A 17,919-nucleotide genomic window follows, 5' to 3' on the forward strand; every position below is an offset into this window, starting at 1 on the left:
ATGTTTTACAGTATAAAATATTCCGATGTGATTTTACTCCCTCAAACGTCAGATTTACGTTTAGCGTGCACTTTTTGACTTCAACCTCGTCCCTAGGGCTTCTTGTGTCTTTTCTGAAATCGGGGCGGTGTCTTGACATAAAGAAAGAGACAACAACAGGCGCTGTGAACGATTTGAGTCACCCCTGTTTTTTTGTTAGGCGAGGGGGAGGGGGCGCGTTGGTTGGTACGTTTTCCCTTTGTGTATCCTGCGCCTTCCTGTCGAAGGTAGTTATCTTAGCCTTTGCTTCTATGCTTTTTCGTACTATGTCTTCTTTTTATGCTTCTTTAGCTCTTAGTTTGCCAGCAAGAATCAGAGCAATGATCCCTTTTTCTTTACTGTAAAGTTAAAATAAATCTTTTTTCTAATACTAAACGATTCTTCTTTCTTTAGAAGGGTCTTTACAAGCTTCTGAAACTTATAATGAACTGTTTTCTTATGCTCGCGGACCCAGTTGTCAACTGAACTTTTATTTTTTTCTGAACTTGATAACATGGTAAAAATGTTAATATGGTTACTTTCAACGTTCTTATTATTTCTCTCTAAAGTTAATATTTTGCTTAATGTGTTACTCGCATTATTTCGTCAAGAGTTCCCCCATGTAATCAAAAGTTTTGTCCTTCTCCGTAAGGGTTTCCCCAGAGAATCTCCACCTGCGAGGATTTTGGCTCATACCTTATACTTATGTTACATTTGGCGCCTCGCTGTTACTGGGAAGGGGAAGAAGGATGAAAATGTTTTATGATTTTTTACCTTCTGTTTTCAATAAGGTTGTTTATGGTTATTTGAAAGTGACATACAAATGATTAACCACTGAAAATCTTATATTAACTTTAGAAGAAGATAAAACAGAAAAAAATATCCATACAGATTTGTTTTCTGGCTTTCTTCGACTAAAGTTTAAAGAGAAATCACACAATTTTCTGTAATAACAATCTCTGGTTTGTAATATAAACCAAGTTGCACTGTTCAAAAGTTCACACTGCATACTAAAAGAAGTTATAAAATATTTTCTGAGTGATATACATACATCGGTTAAACTGGATATCTTATGTGCAGTGACAACAATAATGGCTGGAGCATCTGCTCAAGAAGATGATGAATACAGAGAAGTGATAAAAAGTTTTGTTGGTGAAAGACTTAGAAGGAATGGTATTTTTATTCCAGGTTATGATACTGAAGAAAATCTTGGAGAACCAAGCTTAGATATAGCTTCAACTTTACGTAGAGTGGGTGATGAATTAGAAGCTGTAAATTCTGAATTTTTTGGACATATGTGTGAGCAACTGCAAATTACACCGAACAATGCCTATCCCACTTTTCAAGGCATATGTGATGAAATATTTGTTTCAGGAAAGAATTGGGGTAGAATAGTAGCATTTTTGACATTTGGTAGTAGATTTGCTGTACATTGTGCATCTAGGAACGATTTGGGTTATGATTATGTTGACAGAATTGTCAGTTGGATATCAAAATATATGTCATTACATTTAGATTATTGGATGAAACAGCATGGAAGCTGGGTAAGAAAGTTAAATTATCACTTCCTCCGAAGGTCATAACTTATAATTTTTTAAATTTTCCTCTTGGTGGGTTTTTAGATGTCTTATATGGCCACCTTCGAAAATATGTTTAGTTAGCGTCATTTCTAATTACAAAAGTGAGTCAGTTGGTCGGATAAAAAATTTTCCTGAAAAATTACCACAATACTATATTTCGCAGCCATATTTTGTTATTTGTTTTAAATGTACGCCAGCTGTATTTAGCCTCTGTTTCAAGTTCCATTTTTTTCAGTCAACTTCGTTCCCATGGTTTTCTCTTGTATTGCTGTATAAATGTGAAGCAGGAAATTATAGCACTGAGTAGCACAGCGCAGTCCCCTGTCTAAATAACATTCGGACATAACAACCGTAATTCGAAGGACCGCTGAAAAGGTAAACGGTAGATTTTGTTGCGTGTCGAAAAATTGTTTGTGGATTGTTTGGTTTATTTCTTACAAATTTACTGACTCCCCTACTCGACTTTTGCCTTTCAAAGTGAGTTGGTCGGGTGATGCTAACCAATTATATTTTTGAGGGTGGCCTATGCAAATCAAAAATTAGACATTGAACATCAATCCAAAGTTTGGATTTCATTTTCCTCCCTCCCCATGCCCTTAATGTCAACAAATAGAGTATTGTGTAAAGTCGGAAATCATTTATCTAGTTCTTTTATGTTAGTAATGCATTATTTCCATTATATATATTAAAATAGCAAGAAACATAGCTAGGGTATTCTACTTTGAGAAAGCATTATGTCTAAGCATTTTAGCAGTTATCTGAATTTGGTGTTGCGAAAGGACCAGGACAAATTAGTTGAAATTTCTGACAAAAATATTTTTTATGACAAAAATCTATATCAAAATCAGTGTCACAAACATGCTATTAAGTTAATATTTATACAGTTTATAGCAAAGCTATCTTTGTATATTTTTTTAAAAAAAAAATTTAAGCAAACTGATTCCTGAAGAATGAGAGGGTGATGTGACCTCTTGGGTGAAAATATAATTGACCTTTGCAGGAAAAGTGTGATGAAAATTATTTATTCCTAGCCCTTAATCAACATGGTGCAAATATGTTGAGGAATTTAAGATAGCTAAGTTGATTTCATGAAATAATGTAAAGAAAAATATTTTAAGCTTAACATTAGTTATTCTGTGCCAAAATATGTTATGTAAAAGAATGACCGATAAAAAGAACTGCGTAATGTTTCAGTGTGTTAAATCTTATTAACTTTCGAAATTTTATATTGTTATTGTTTAACTTGCCAAAAACAATAATTTGCTTATAGTCTTTTAAAAAAATATTATTATGTTGTTCATGTGATAAGTATCAGTGTTTTGATGGTACAAGACAAGAGATTTCACACATGTGATAACAAATGCTTTGAGTTCAGATAAAATCGGAGTAATTATTCACATTAAAATTTGTTAATTCTTCTTATTTGACTTATTTGAATTTAAGTCATTGCCCATAGAAAAATATTTTGTTAGCCTGTTTTGTATTGTTTAAAATCCTATTTTTGTCACTTATAGGACTTAACAAGTCCATGTATTGATATATTTTTGTTCTGTTTTCTTGTTTTACTATTTTTTTAGATGTACATATACATAAGGTTCTGCTAAAAACGAGCTTGAAATTAAGAAATAAAGACCAGAATTTAAGAATATGAACTGAACTTAACTTTCAACCAAAAAGTTTTAAAGTTAATGTAAAAAGGATGTAAACCATAACTCTTTTTCAAACTAAAAAGAATACTAATGTGTAAATTATTTAAATATAGTAGCTAAAATTCTCAAAGGATATATGAATATGCATAGTATCTTATTCACACATCATAATTGAAAAAAAAAACAATTGTGAAGTAGAAAGTGTTTTTAATTCATTTATTAAAAAATCATGTGTTATGTGATTGCTGGTTTCCTCCCCCTTATACAAGTAAGAGAAAAATGATATAAACTTAAACCTGATTTAAACCAATATCAGGTTGTTTTATTACATGTTAAAATAGTCTAAGATTTTGCAATGTTTACATCAAGTTTTAATCTGAAAAATCTGAAAAAAGGTGCTCATTTATTATGACCAGTATGAATGTATTTAAGTGTATTGGTTAAATGTATTTAGTATGCATCTATCCACTTCTTAATAGGCACATGTCAACATTTAAATTAAACGGAAACCATGTTTCGTGATATTTTTTCGTAAATAGCAATTGTCAACTTCACCTTGTGATTTAGATTGTTATTTTGTTAGCCAATACTTTGATTATAGTTGTTTAAATTAACCCAAAAGTAATAATAATCATAAATCATTGCAAGCTATAACCGAAAAAACATTTTATTTTTCATATTTACTCCTCCATATATTTCAAACCCTTTTTTACTTTTTGAGAGTGAGCATTTAAAGATGACATGGGTTTAAAGATAACATGCTGAAATAATCTTTTTTTTTCTCCATTTTTTTTTTATATTTTTATTTTAGCTTTTTTAGTTAGTGACAATAAAATGAAACCGTTTTAAATCTTGGAAAATTACACTATATATCGACAGAAGCAATACAAAAAGCTGTAACGATTGCTGCTCATAAAATTTATAGTATTGCTGATCTAAATATTAACAGGATGCTAACCTTTAACTGATTGATGAAAAATAGGCTTTGTTGTTTCCTTTGATATACCGTAATAAATGCTGCGATTAAAAGAGTGCTCAGTATGAGACCTTATGTACTGAAGAGTAGTTTTCATGAGAACATCAAATTCCGAGTACGCTTTCTTTTAACAAGCAACCAAGTGACAAACTTGTAGTATTTAGCTTTGTACTTTAGGAACTTTAAAAATTAAAGAAGAGTAAATTCCTTTTAAACTTGATTACCCTACTGGTGTTAATCAAAAAAATAGTATCATAAGCATCACTTATGAAAACTTTAGTGGTAAAAGTATTGAAAGAATAAGCAAGGTAAAGAGCTGAGTTAAATCTAAGTTGCATATGAAAAAGGTTTTTTTTTTCTGCTTATCAGAATTTGTATATCTTTTAATTTACAAGACATTTATGTTCAAAACTGTTATCTAAGGGATAATTATGGGTGAGTAAGTTCTTTAGAAAAATCTGTGTCGTTAAAATTACGTATAAATCTGTACATAAGTCAAGGTTATTTTAAATAGAGAGGAAATACCAAAGTAATAGACGGCAATGCGAATTATATATTAATCTTTTGATTAACTTATGTTAAGTTTGCAACAATAAAATCACGTTGTCGTGTAGAATTGACCTGGGTTATCCGACTTGAGATTTAAAGTATTTTCTAAAAATGCGGCAAGCCTTCATTCGCCTGCCTGTCAACATATTGATGCACGTATATCTGTTTAATGATATTGAAGTTAATGAAGTTTGATGAATGTACTTTATAGGGTCAGTAATAATGCATTATGCTGGGCTTAGTGGAAAACCCTAAATGTAGGAGTGTCGTGAAAGGAAAAAAATCTATGGATGTTTAGAATACTATCATGATGATATCACTATTTGCAAAATTCTCCTCCGCGGAGTAATTATAATAGTCCGTTTACTTTAAACGAGATTTCTCAACTGTGATGGAGTTTTTTTTTATGTGACATGGCAGTCATGCCGTTGGTCATATGAAATAATATTTAAATAGTAAAGTAACATTCATAAAGCATGACATAGAAATATTATCTCGTGGTTTACCGCGAATCTGTAATAAGCTTCGTTACGAATTTAGCTTTGGTTGTGGAATTCCATGAATGCTTCCCGTTTTGTCCGAAGCTCAAAACGATTAAGCTTTTGTTGTGAGCATTGTTATACGCCTAACGATATTTTGTTCTGTACTTTATAAACAAGTTTTGTAATTCTCCCTGTGTTCTTTTTTTTGTTGACTAATTAGGAAGTTTTTGTTTTAGGGAGGGTTTGTTGACTTCTTTCAAAAATCCGATGGCAATACTAATGGAGGCAGTAATCAAAATGGCTTCATAGTGTCAGCACTCGCAGGGTTAGGTATAGGTGCACTTCTTATGATGACCTTTAAATAAATGGCACGTACATGTAGCTTTTGACATGAGTACAAGCTTGCGAGAGGTGACGTGTTGTGTTGGTAACCATGAAACGATTATGAGCGCAATGTGTAACATGCTTGCCCTTTGCCTTTGATGAAACGCAATGGTAGAGAGACATTTAGGCCATGGTAATCGCCTCTTAAAAGATCTTTCGATGTCATTCTTGATCCTTTAATGCCATTTCCTCGGATACATCTTAAGGAATAAAATGATATTTCTATAAAGACAATTGTGCCTCGATAACCCATGCTTTGTTGTTGTTTTTGATGTGTATGCAGAAATTTAATTGTTGCACAATTTCCGTCGTGCATACAGCTCTTTTTACACTAGCAACCCAGCTGTTTTTATACTAGCAGTTAATTCTTCGCTTTTAACGTGAAAATATAAATAGCGTCATTACCTTGGTCATTCCAATTATTTAAACGCTCTCACATTCATTATGTTACTAGTGATCCCGGCACGTTTTTGTCTTGTTTAAGAATCTAATCATTAATCACTTATAGCAAGATGGACACATTACGGCGAATTATTAGTTCGTTGTTAACTTGAACTTGTTTATACATAATATTTATTTTATTGTGGATAATATCGTGGAAACTATTAATTCATACTTTTACGGCTACCGAAAAAGTTTAAAACCTACCACGTCTTCTTTTCTTCTATTTTTTATATGCTAGAAGCTTAACTTTCTCAAGTCGGCGTCCGAGTGTGAAAACGGAACTTCGTCGGTGCCGTAAAATTATCTAGGTGTGCATTGTATGTATGCGATATGCGTATCATAGTAAAGAGAAATCTCTTGATATTTTTATAATTTAAGTAAAAATGAAAAAAAAACCACACGAGTTTTTATCTTTTTATGCGTTGGAGAGCTGGAGTCTCTACACATAGATATTAGCGTGTGATTTGGACGTGATCTGGACAAACCGTGGAGTCACAGACTTAACTGTACAAGGGCCAAGAAAGACTTTTATTGTACTTCACTACCATAATAAGAGCGCTGGAAAGTTGCTGTTAAATAAACGGATTTCACCTTTGATATCTGCTCTCCGCAAGGGTCAATTCATAATAAATTGCGTTTAAAATCCATGTCAGGAAATAATTTGTCGAAACAGTTACGAAAACTGTGGAGTGAGATGTACCCCAACTAAAATTACCAACTAATTTATTTCCTGACGAATGTTCTAATAGATTGCGGTTTTCAAATTTCAGCTCAAATAATTTGTGGTCCGATATTAAATATTGATTATACTCAAACTCATCCCCAGGGCATCTTGTATCTTTCTGAGTTCGGAATGGCTTCGTATTGTTGTCCCGAATGTAAGAAAAGATACAAGATGCCCTGTTAAAACTGCCCAAAAATCTGACGGAAATGGATAGACGGAAATCAACCTCGCTCCCAGGGCATTTTGCCCTGTTGATAAAGTTGAAAACGGCTCAGGGGCCACAAGACCCTGGGGACGAGGTTTGACTGAAATATAAAACGAAAAAAAGGAAGATAAAAATGTTTATACAAAAAGACGTGGTTATAGAATAAAGGCCTTCTTCTAGTTCTTAGGGCCTGTTGGCTAACGTTTAGCACATTTCAAGGTTTTCTAAAGCACACAAGAAAAAGTTCCTGGGTACAATTAACATGTGGAAAGCAAACTGTAATCATTTTAGGTCGGGTGGTTTCGTGTCATTTCTTAAGTCTATACATTGATTTAAAATTTTACGTGAATAGCTTCCTTGAACACTGAGTTATATAACAACCGTTGGAAAGCCATTTACCTGCTAATGCGTTTCACATTTCAGGTACCGTTATTCATAAAGAAGTTTTCTCGCATGTTTACATTCCCCGAGTATATTTTAGCGCATTTTAATTTTCACGCATTCAGGTTTAGCACACGTTTAATTTTTGCGGACTGTTAAGACGGGTTATTTTTAAAAATGAAGCTGCATATCCAGTGTATTGCAGATCATTTAAAAGACCTAATAGCTAACTTATTATTATATTACTTATTGGATACCCTAAAGAGATATTCTTCAACACCGAATAGTCAGCCTCTATGTATGACCGCACTGCTTACCTTTTTCCAGAACATTTACAAACTGGATTTTAAAACCCAACAATTACGGATGAGTTTATTCTGTACTTATTTTTATCTCACTTCGCGCTCTTTACACTGATATTGATACTGATCGATTGAGTATTAAGGCTTATACCTCATTTTGTCTTAAAATCCTAGCCGCTCTTGACAACGGGTTGCAAGCCGATGGATAAGCATTTTTTCAGCGGAACTGGGGAATTTATTATTATGAATCTTTTCTGTTATAGCTGATAGGTATGGAGGGTTCTGCAGTTGCAGTTGCAAGACTATGTATTCGAGTAATTTAAGAAATAAAACAGTGTTTTTGAGATCTTGTTAGAATTTTTATTAATTTCAAAATAATTTCCGCCTTGACAATTTAATTTTATTGTATTTTAACTGCAGTAACCATAATACATTTCTCATACAACTGTTTACGGCAATCAACAATGTGAAACCAATGAGTAGTTTGCATATCAAGGAAGAATGTCCCGCGGTATAAAACTCAAGATAAAAAGTCAAATCAATTCGAAGAAATTGTTTCGAACAAGTTTCAAAGAAAAGATTATCAAAAGAGGGGTGCAGGAGGAGGGGGGAGCATAATAGCAAACACATAAAGCAAAAAAAATTATAAATAAAAATGTAAAATCTTATTAAATACAGTAGTACTACTTTCCGCAGCAACATAGAAAATATCGACGAAAAAAACCCTTTTTTCTTCGTTTTTCATTCTCATCTGTATCGATATCCATTAGATTGTTATTAACGCTATTAAAAGCTGGAGAGTGATTAATAGTTGGAACAGCTACAATAACTTTCCCAGTTGTATCGGGGACAATTACATCATCAGGAACATTATTATCATCAACATCGGGGACAACATCGACATCAGGGACAATATTAACATCAAAGATAGTTTCTACATCAGGGGCAGTATCGCCATGTGGGATAGCATTATCATCTGGGACAGCATTATCACTAAGAACTGCACCAGCACCTGTATGTACCTGTTCAGGAACAGAAATGTCATCAACGATTTTCTCTTTAGCCTCGCTTGACGGTTGATTCTCTTGCAACAAGCCGCCATTATTACAAGTTGCATCACTTTCAACCAAGCTAACAGGATTACTTAATATTTTGACTGGATTATCATTTTGTACAAGAGAAATCAATTGCAACTGCTGTTCCGGTAAGCCGCCACTTCCGGTGCCAACAGGTGCAATATCAATCTCACCGATTCCTTTGGCATTCTTCTTTTTGCTTTCAGTTATATCGCGATATCTGACAAGTTGTGTATATATCTTATCAGGCTTGTTTGGATTCACGGATGATTTCTTGATTATTGTTGTAGGTGATCTTTTCACTTTCTTTGCAAATTTTCTCTTCAGTTCTTTCAACATCCTTGTCTTTAGTATTTCTAGAAGGAAAAAGAACATCTGTTATTGTAAAACCATGTCGGTTTTTCAGTTGGGTGGCAGTCTGGTGTCCTTTTTGTGTTCAGGAATGATAATCTACTTTTAAATAACGATTGCAATTAAACTTTACTGTACCTAAACCAGTTTGATAATATTTGAAATAGCAATTAAAAGTCGAAAAGTGATAATTCCTTACCTTGGAATTCCTTAATACATCGCATTCTATCGTCAAAAAAATATGCATTACTCAATCGTACTATCACGTCATCGCTTATGGTGAAGAATTTATCAGATCGTACAAAGACAAACAATCCAACCATCACACAACAAGGTACCACATATTTCATCACCTCTAAGAATACATCTAAAACAAGAAAATAAGAAAGTTGCTTATTTGTTTGCAAACGAAAGATTCTTTTGAGACCAAATGTCAAAATTAGTGATTCAAGGAGTAAAATTAAAAAGACATGACTCAAATCATGCATTATTTTTCCATCATTACCGTTTTCACCCTTTTTGTCGGACGACTTTGGATGCACTTCTATAGGGGTTTGTTCGCAAAAGTATGAAAAAGTAGCGCCACTAATGATATGCGCAAAAAAGATTGATAACTGGCTTACTTAGTGAGAGCTGCATACCGTTTAATTCTACATTTAAACCTGTAAAGCGGACATTCGCGTTTTGAAGTTCGAATGAACAGTGCTTCTGCAGGACAACCTCGTTTCCAGCGCCTGTTGTCTCTTTTTTATACAGCTACGGCAAGACGAATCGCCGTCCCGATGTCAGAAAAGATACAAAATGCCCTTGGGACGAGGACCGTATTTCAGTTTGCAGTACAAAACATGTCTTTTAGTAGTCAAGATTTGGTTTATCAATAAAATTATTGGATATAAAAATGAGTATTTCGAAGCAAGAAAGCAGAGACAATAGGAAAAAGACCTTGTAAAGAATACGAGCCGAGTTTAAAACAAGAAAATCATTTCGGCCCCGACCCCCGTCTGTTGACTATGTTGGTGTTTTAGTTATGTTAAAAATAGGTTGGCACATTTGTCAAATTTATTTAAAAAAGCAACGGTATTCTAAAGCCCCTTTCTAGTTCACAGCACTATTAAAAGATTTTAAATTCGGCTGATAACGAAATGGCATTTGCGGCGGAGAAATGCATGGATGTTTGTAAATGTCAGATGAAAGAAATTCTTACCCCTTTTTGACATGTAAAAGAAATATAGTTGAACTAAACTAACAACATATTCCAACACGTCAATTGGAGTGACTATATCCATAGCTGCGTTCCGTCTACTGTCTTCTTAAAGACTGGTCAAAGGGAGTTACTGTGACTTTTTTATAGAAAAAGATTATCTGACGTCAAATAGTCTGACGTCAGATCACATTAACCATATTTTACGTCAATCGAAGACCGAATAGGATTATTGGGTAGCACGGTTACTTGAAAACCTTTCAGCAAGTAATATGGTAGACTTTGTTTCTATGGTTTTGCACGATGCTGATAAAAATTAACTTTATAAATCGCTTAATAAATGTTTTTTGTAGTTAAACAAAACCTGCAGACTTTAGTTATTATTTGAAGAACTGAAGTTTATTTACTGTCAAGGACAAGCACAAAAAAATAGTTGGGGGCACAAAATATTTAAAATAGTAAGTAGGTAAGTAACGGGAAGTTTTAATGTCCTTGGGGATACCCTCCTGATGGCTGGCTCCTCCTCCACTCTGATTGTAACTATGTTCTACGTTCGGAACTGTACTTCAGACATGTTACCTATTCGGAAGTTGAGACAGAACTGAACTGAAATCTATGCCCATGCAAGTTGTCTAATTTTAGCCTGATTTCTTCAAATTCTCGACCTGATCCTGCTGCAGAAGGTACTACAGATTGCCATAACAAAACTAAATCTTAAAATCTGGTAATATTTATAACTGATTCTTAACGTATATCTCATCTAATATGTAATCATGGTTTCTTTGATAGGGATGTTTGTGAAGAGTGACTCAACGTCGTATGATACGTATTCTTATATAATAATTATATATAATTTACATTTAAAGGCGTTTCACAGGGCATTTTACATCGATTAAATACTAATCAGATAATTTTTATGAAAACAAAAAAAATTCTTAACAAGGGGTTGTTCACAAAAACAACCAATTTTTTCTCATATTTTTGACCACCCATCAGTCAACTTACCTTTTAATATGAGATAAACCCTTAAGCAATTCTTTTACGTTCCACCTAGGAGTTCTTCATTTATATCGGTAAGATGCAGGAATTTGCGGCCTTCTATTTTGCTATGTGCGCTATTTCCGTCGTACGGTTCGCCTGAACCTTTGCTCGCGTGGATTTCAACCTCGATGACAAGTCATGTTGCGTTCTTTTCGCGCACTTCATCCTCGATATGATATACGTTGTTGTTGTTTCTTCTTTCCTTCCTTCTTATATTACTTTACTTTTATTTGTTTTCCGTGTCACGCACGCGTTTCATCTTCAGGAACGTAATGGACCCCTTGGGCACGGTTCGTGAATTTTAAATCCAGGTGCTGCACCGCGTCCTGCCCATTCTGCAACTTTAACCAGTAATGTTTAATCTTACACATGTCCATGTGTTTTTATTCACATGGTCGTGACGATCAACGATGCCGATACCTCAATGGGATAAATTTTCGCGGGAATTAAAATTTCGCGCATTTCGCAAAAATTTGAAAACAGGTCATAAGGAAATTTTAAAAAATCGCTTGATCCGCGAAATTTTAAATTTTTGTTTTTCTTTCTTTTTAAAGTCTGAGGCTTCCTTTTCTTAGGCTTAATTAATTAACCGAGTACTGAAGATGAAAAGATAAGGGAAACTGACAAAGGTCTCGAATCAGTTGATCCTTTTAAGGATAACCTTTGCTCCCAGCTTCTAATGCAGATGGTCAACCGAATTTGAGTTCTCTTTCCAGCCTTACGGATAAACAATTGAAAGTTCCTCACATCCCACGAAGTGAAATAGTATTAGCAGATATAACGCATGAAAAATCAGCTTTTTTTGAATTCAATTAGAATTTTATTTCATTGTTCATCTAGTTGTGGTTATTCTACCTTACGTCATGATTGTGTTAAGAGCTTTAAACTAAAATGGAAATCTACATTTTGTCTCGGTCGGTGTAGAATTGACCGATGTAACGAGGGTTGATGAGATAGTCCCATTCGGCCCAAATCTTTTATGCAACTTATTTTACTTTCTTCAAAAATAACTATAAATGACCTCATCCGCGAAATTAAGTCTCTTATCCGCGAAAAATTAGCTCATCTCTCATCCGCGAAATGCTAAAAGTTTGCGTATGAGCTAACCTGCAAAATTTAATCCCCGCGAAAATTTATCCGATTAAAGTAGTCCAACAAAAACAGACTTTTTTACAAACTAAAAGCCGCAACTTTTTTGGGATCTTCAGTACCTGTAAAAATTACAAAAACAGGGTTTACAACAGCCGTTTGGTATATATAAATTCTTGGAAATTATCATCCGGAAATTGACGTCACAAGCCCTCCCTTGAAGGAATTTATTTACATTCGGGCCAAAAGATGACAATCCGCTTTATTTTGTTGAGGTAAGAGACAAAATTTTTTGGAAAGGATTTAAAGGGACACGGATTGCTTTTAACAATCTCGCCGCATCATATATGTGCGTCAACCATGAAATGTAAGGAAAGAAAACCCGAAATAAATAAAAACATAAAGGTGGTAAGGTTAGAGAAGTAGAACAAGATAAAAGTTCAAATTTTCATATTATGAAAATTCTATAATATTACAGTTGACAATCAGGTAAAGAAAAATCTCACATGAACAATTTTTCATATGAATCTAAACAAAAATTCACTGCCAGAAATGTTCGAATGGCCTAGTCATTGATACAGATGACTTGACTTTTACAGAATTCTTTAATAAATTGAATTTAAGCTTCGAAATTTAAACTTAAGCCTAATTTGTGTCCGCCCTGTTCTAGCGATTTGGCGTTGATCAAGGAGGATAAGGTAAGGTTAACACCAGGGCGTATCTTCTGAACATATGAAAGTCCAAGACGTAGATTGTTGTCGATCTTGGCCTAAAAATAAAAGGCAAATAGATGAGAATACAAACTGAAAAACAGTACCTTAAGGAAAGAAATTATTGCCAAGAAAATATAATGGAAGAAAAAATTGCAGAATTAAAGATAGCAAATTTGGCCAAATTTCGCAATCTTTATAGCATCTCCCCATTACGAAATGCGAGACAATAAAACCCCATCCAGAATACGAGACAAAACAAAAGAAAAGTTTGCATAAACAATTAAAAATGCACAGAGATAAAAAAAATTTATCAAGCAATTTCGTGAAAAAATTCATGGATCATTGCTTTAATTCGCAATTTCTTGACAAAATATTAGATTCGCAATGTTCCGCAATTTGATGATTGTATCACAAATTCGCAATCTTTAGTTACGCAATTTACGATTTTTTCGACCATAAATTCGCAATCTTTAATTCCGCAATCTTTTTTGCGCCCACTTTTCTTCCCGGGATAACAGCAATTGTCACATTTTATTTTTTACAAAGAAAAAAAGAATAACACGTACCTTCATATAAGTGTCATTATCCATGGTGTATTTTCCACAAACAGTGAAAGATGTTGTACTAGAACCAGAAGTCCAGTTCAATAAAGCAGCTGCACTAAGTTTAGAATTTACTTGGTGGTGGACTGAACCAACGTATTTCGTAGCATCGATACTAAAAAAGGCAGTGGATAATTACTTTAATAATAATACAGAGAACTTCTACAAGATAGTCAATAGTGACTTTTTTAACAATATATGGCATTCAGTTAAACTTACATTCCGGAATGAATAACAAAGTCGCCATCCTTGTAAGTCAAACTGACATTGTTAGCTGTCAATTTTGAGTTGGCAGTGTCATACGAGGCTTGGTAGCCTGCATGCCAGCCATTGTAACCAAAAACAGCCGAACCATGTACAGTTGGACCAGCAAAATCAAAATCTACATCTGTAGTGGTGTGAAGGTGCTTGTGCTTATACGCACTTTTCACTTTCGCAGATTTTTTTCCAGTAACTGGTGAAAAAGTTGTGTCAAAGTCAACCTTTAAACCCTTCGCAATTTTATCATCAATTGTTATATTAGTTGCGATGACGTTGTCAGTATTCCACTTCTCGGAGAATGTCACACCATATTCAGAGTATTTAAATTTAGTTTCCAAAGAGCCAGCAACATTGCCAGTGTCTGTGTTGTGACTACCTTCTGTGGTAAACTCCTGAGGAATGAAAAGGTTGATTTAGCAGTGAATGCAAAGCAATGTTACAAAAATGCAAAGCAATTTTATAGAATCCAGATAATCTTATGAGAATTTATTTTCACAAATCAGAGGTAATTTGATTTTTCACAGAAACTTTTACAAAAAAGGACAAAAACCACAAAAGTTAATTCCCTAAGATAGGTGCTTGCCCTATAGATTTTTTGAAAGATCCCATCGAGGTTAGGATATATCCAAAAAGGTGTGTCATGTATGGTAAAAATAACTTATGATAAAGATGACTTACAACACCATTCTTTGTCTTAGTTTTTCCTTCTAATTTAATTACACCAAAATGAAAATTTTTGTTAATTAAATCTTTAGCTTCTTTGCCCAAGTCATCAAACTTTGGAGGTACCATCTTGCTATAAAATAAGACAGGCATTTAACACTTAGCAAAAACAAAATCTTAAAAAAAAGGGAAATTTGAGACATTTTTTAACTTACACAATTTACTTATTTTTTATGAGCATCACTGTTAAGTATGTCAAGGTAATAGCAGGACCTTGGCAGCTTATTCTTTAGAAGCCCTTTTCCAGGTATAACTATGACCAGGCTATCATGAAGTTACAGATACTTTCATATCACTTCCTCAGTTAGTTTTCCATAAACTTATTGTACAAGCTGCAAATAAAGTTCAGTAAACTTTTAATATCTTATTGTAGCTAGTGTTTTCAGGACATTCTATTTCAATTCCTTCCTGAATCAGAGTGATGGGCAATTAGTAGGATAGAATAATGAAAATACCACCAAAAAATTAATACAAAGTTAAAACTTGGTACAGAGGTAGGTTATAGTGTTAGGATTCACAGGAAAAAAAAAGCAACTCCCAAAATTGGGCAAAATTTATAATGGCATTGATGACAACTGGTAGTACAAAATAGCACCACAGTCCAAGTAATACTTTGTGATGCCAGATATTAATCTTGGCAAATAACTGTCTCCCAAGTTTTTGTTGTTGTTTTGATGGCAAAACAAACAAACATGTTCCTTGGTTGAAACGAAACAAAAGAGTTTTTCATTTTCCAATGGTTGCAGTACCTTTGATAGTGATAGTAAGCCCCTGATCACTGAATTGAATGTGTATGTTTTCTTCATGTATATTAGAGTACTTCGTTGAATCCAATATTTAGACATTATTTGTTAGATATCAAATTTGTTAGATTTCATTCATTCATATTGTTCGAATTCAATTATTCATTCATTTTTTGAATGAACACACACACTCTTTGAGACATTAATCGCATACCATCGGAGGATTTTAACATTTGAGTCTATTGTAAAATTTTGTATGTGTACAGTGTCCATGAAAGAAAATTTGGTTGTCTTAAAATCGATATTGCTAAAAACATGTCTAATTTGCATAACCTGCAGATTTGATGATGGCAGGAGTGATTTCATTTTTCTCAACCAAGTAACCGAGTGAAGTTTTTCAATAGAGGTTATGAGTTTTGTAAAATTATGGCATTTTTTGCTTTTAAGAATTGTTATACTTTACCCCACTCACAAAAGTTTTTGCCATGAAATTATGCAAAATCATGCATTCACAAAAGAAAAAGCCCAAAAAACTTTCTGTTTATGAAAGTTTGTGCCTTTAAAGTAAAAAGGTTTTTTGGATGGTTATATTTTTCAGTAGACAAATGATAAAAAGAAAATTTTAGTTAACTTTAAATCCTTAATAAAAATGTGGGGTCAAACTCACTTCACCAGCACAAAAACTATGTTTTTTTTCACAAAATGACCAATTGAAAAGCAACAGGTAGCAAAACCAAGTTGATAGCTCAATTAAGAGATGAATTATCTTATTAAACTATCTTAGGCTTATTCTGTATGAAAATGATTCCAAAAGGGGATTGTCCCCAAATCTGGAAAAAAGTACCTGGATCAAGAAAGTTAAAAGTAGTCAAGATTTGGAGATATGTGTTATTAAATTAGGAGTATTTCTCTTCAAAAGTCTGATGCATCCCCTAATCAAGACAGTCTAAAATTTAATTTTCTATCATGTGAACTCTTCTTAGCCTTGATTATTTGACAGAAATGCTAGGTATATAACATTTATTCTTAGCCATACAAGAGTGCCACAAAACAGTGACAAAATCACACATAATTTTTTGGGTTAGTGTGACGTTTTGGAGAAAACACAAACGTTTGCTGAAAAGAGCCAGTATCCACTTCCTGCATGTAACATTGATGAAAACAAAGTTTGTTAAAGTTTTTTATAATTTGTTTGGTAAATAGTTACTAAAGTCACATAATTCTGTTAACTTCTGTTAACCTATTATTTAAATCACCCTTATCCAAAAAAATTACCATATACTTTCTTTTTGCTTTTTTTTCAAATTCCAGGACGAGTTATGACTATCCTAAAAATTTGAAGATCTGAAAGTTACTAGAACTGGAAATAATGGTACTTTAATTTCTTAAGTTTCTTGTTGTTGTTTTTTTCAGTTGCCATAATTAACGATTTCTTTGATATTTTTGATTCACAGTCTAATATTTTAGAACATAAGATTAAAATCATTTTTAATTGGACATTATTTCGGCTATCAGAAGGAACAAAGACCCAGAGAGTCACTAGTTTAGACACTTAGACCTTTCCTACTTTTTTTAAGCATAAAAATAACAAAAGCCTTTGGTAAGCAAGCTGTATAGATACTTGCCTATATCTATGTCTGCACCCTAAAATAATAATAATAATAGATATTTAAAGTGTCTAGCCCAGAAAATCACATAAAAAACGTATAGTTAGCAGATTGTTTCCACTAGGGGTCACTAGGGGGGCCTCATTTAGCCATCTGCACTAGAAAATCTGGCTAAAGCTTGTTTGCACATAAAATTTTAATTTTAAACATTTAGTTTGATAATTCTGAGGTTCACCTACAAAGAGTTTTTTCACTCCTTTATGAAAAAGGTGCTTATTTGGAACTGATGAAAACTGATCGTTTCTCAAACGAGACATGTCCTCTGCTGGGGGGGGGAGGAAACAGGATAATTTTTGCCAGTGGGATCAAAATCATTTTCCTAATACTGACTATATTATAGCCTAATCTGCCAATATCCATGCAGTATAGCTAGCTTGGTTTCTGTTTTTTTTCGAAGATTGCAATTTTGCATCAACTTTTTTTAATACATACAAAAGAAGCAATCCAGCTCACTTTCCAAATTTATTTTACAGTACGTTATTGTAACGCTCTAATTGTAAGAAAATAAACTAAATATTTTGTGCCACCTAATTTAATTAAAAGAGTAATATATGTAAATAAAAAATAACTATACAGTAACTCACATTTAAAATGTGCGAATGGGTTTAGCCTCACCAACCAGATATAGCACTCGACATGTGCAAGAGAATTGATGCTGGGTGAATCCGTCACGATCTATCATAGCAAAGGAACAATAGCAAATTATAATGGGGATAACGTTATGTACTCTGTTGCCAGCTGAAGTTTAGCATTTTAAA

At 33.5% G+C, this 17,919-nt stretch overlaps 2 protein-coding genes across 2 annotated transcripts; one reads left to right on the plus strand and one right to left on the minus strand.

Annotated features, from left to right (window-relative positions):
* The first annotated feature begins 728 nt into the window (after positions 1–728).
* On the plus strand, positions 729–6,482 carry LOC130655562 (bcl-2-like protein 1). Its single transcript, XM_057458335.1, has 2 exons — positions 729–1,562; positions 5,491–6,482. Exons 1-2 carry the CDS (start codon positions 1,110–1,112, stop codon positions 5,617–5,619), a joined length of 582 nt encoding a protein of 193 aa, XP_057314318.1. The 5' UTR covers positions 729–1,109; the 3' UTR covers positions 5,620–6,482.
* A 6,403-nt stretch (positions 6,483–12,885) lies between these two features.
* On the minus strand, positions 12,886–17,885 carry LOC130654273 (voltage-dependent anion-selective channel protein 2-like). Its single transcript, XM_057456822.1, has 5 exons — positions 17,746–17,885; positions 14,707–14,824; positions 13,987–14,420; positions 13,732–13,882; positions 12,886–13,221 (listed from the first exon to the last, which is right to left on the minus strand). The coding sequence occupies exons 2-5, from the start codon at positions 14,818–14,820 to the stop codon at positions 13,072–13,074; spliced, it is 849 nt and encodes a 282-aa protein (XP_057312805.1). The 5' UTR covers positions 14,821–14,824; positions 17,746–17,885; the 3' UTR covers positions 12,886–13,071.
* Between the last annotated feature and the right edge of the window lie 34 nt (positions 17,886–17,919).

This window comes from Hydractinia symbiolongicarpus, chromosome 8 (genome assembly GCF_029227915.1).
Source record: "Hydractinia symbiolongicarpus strain clone_291-10 chromosome 8, HSymV2.1, whole genome shotgun sequence".
NCBI classification, from domain to species: Eukaryota; Metazoa; Cnidaria; class Hydrozoa; order Anthoathecata; family Hydractiniidae; genus Hydractinia; species Hydractinia symbiolongicarpus.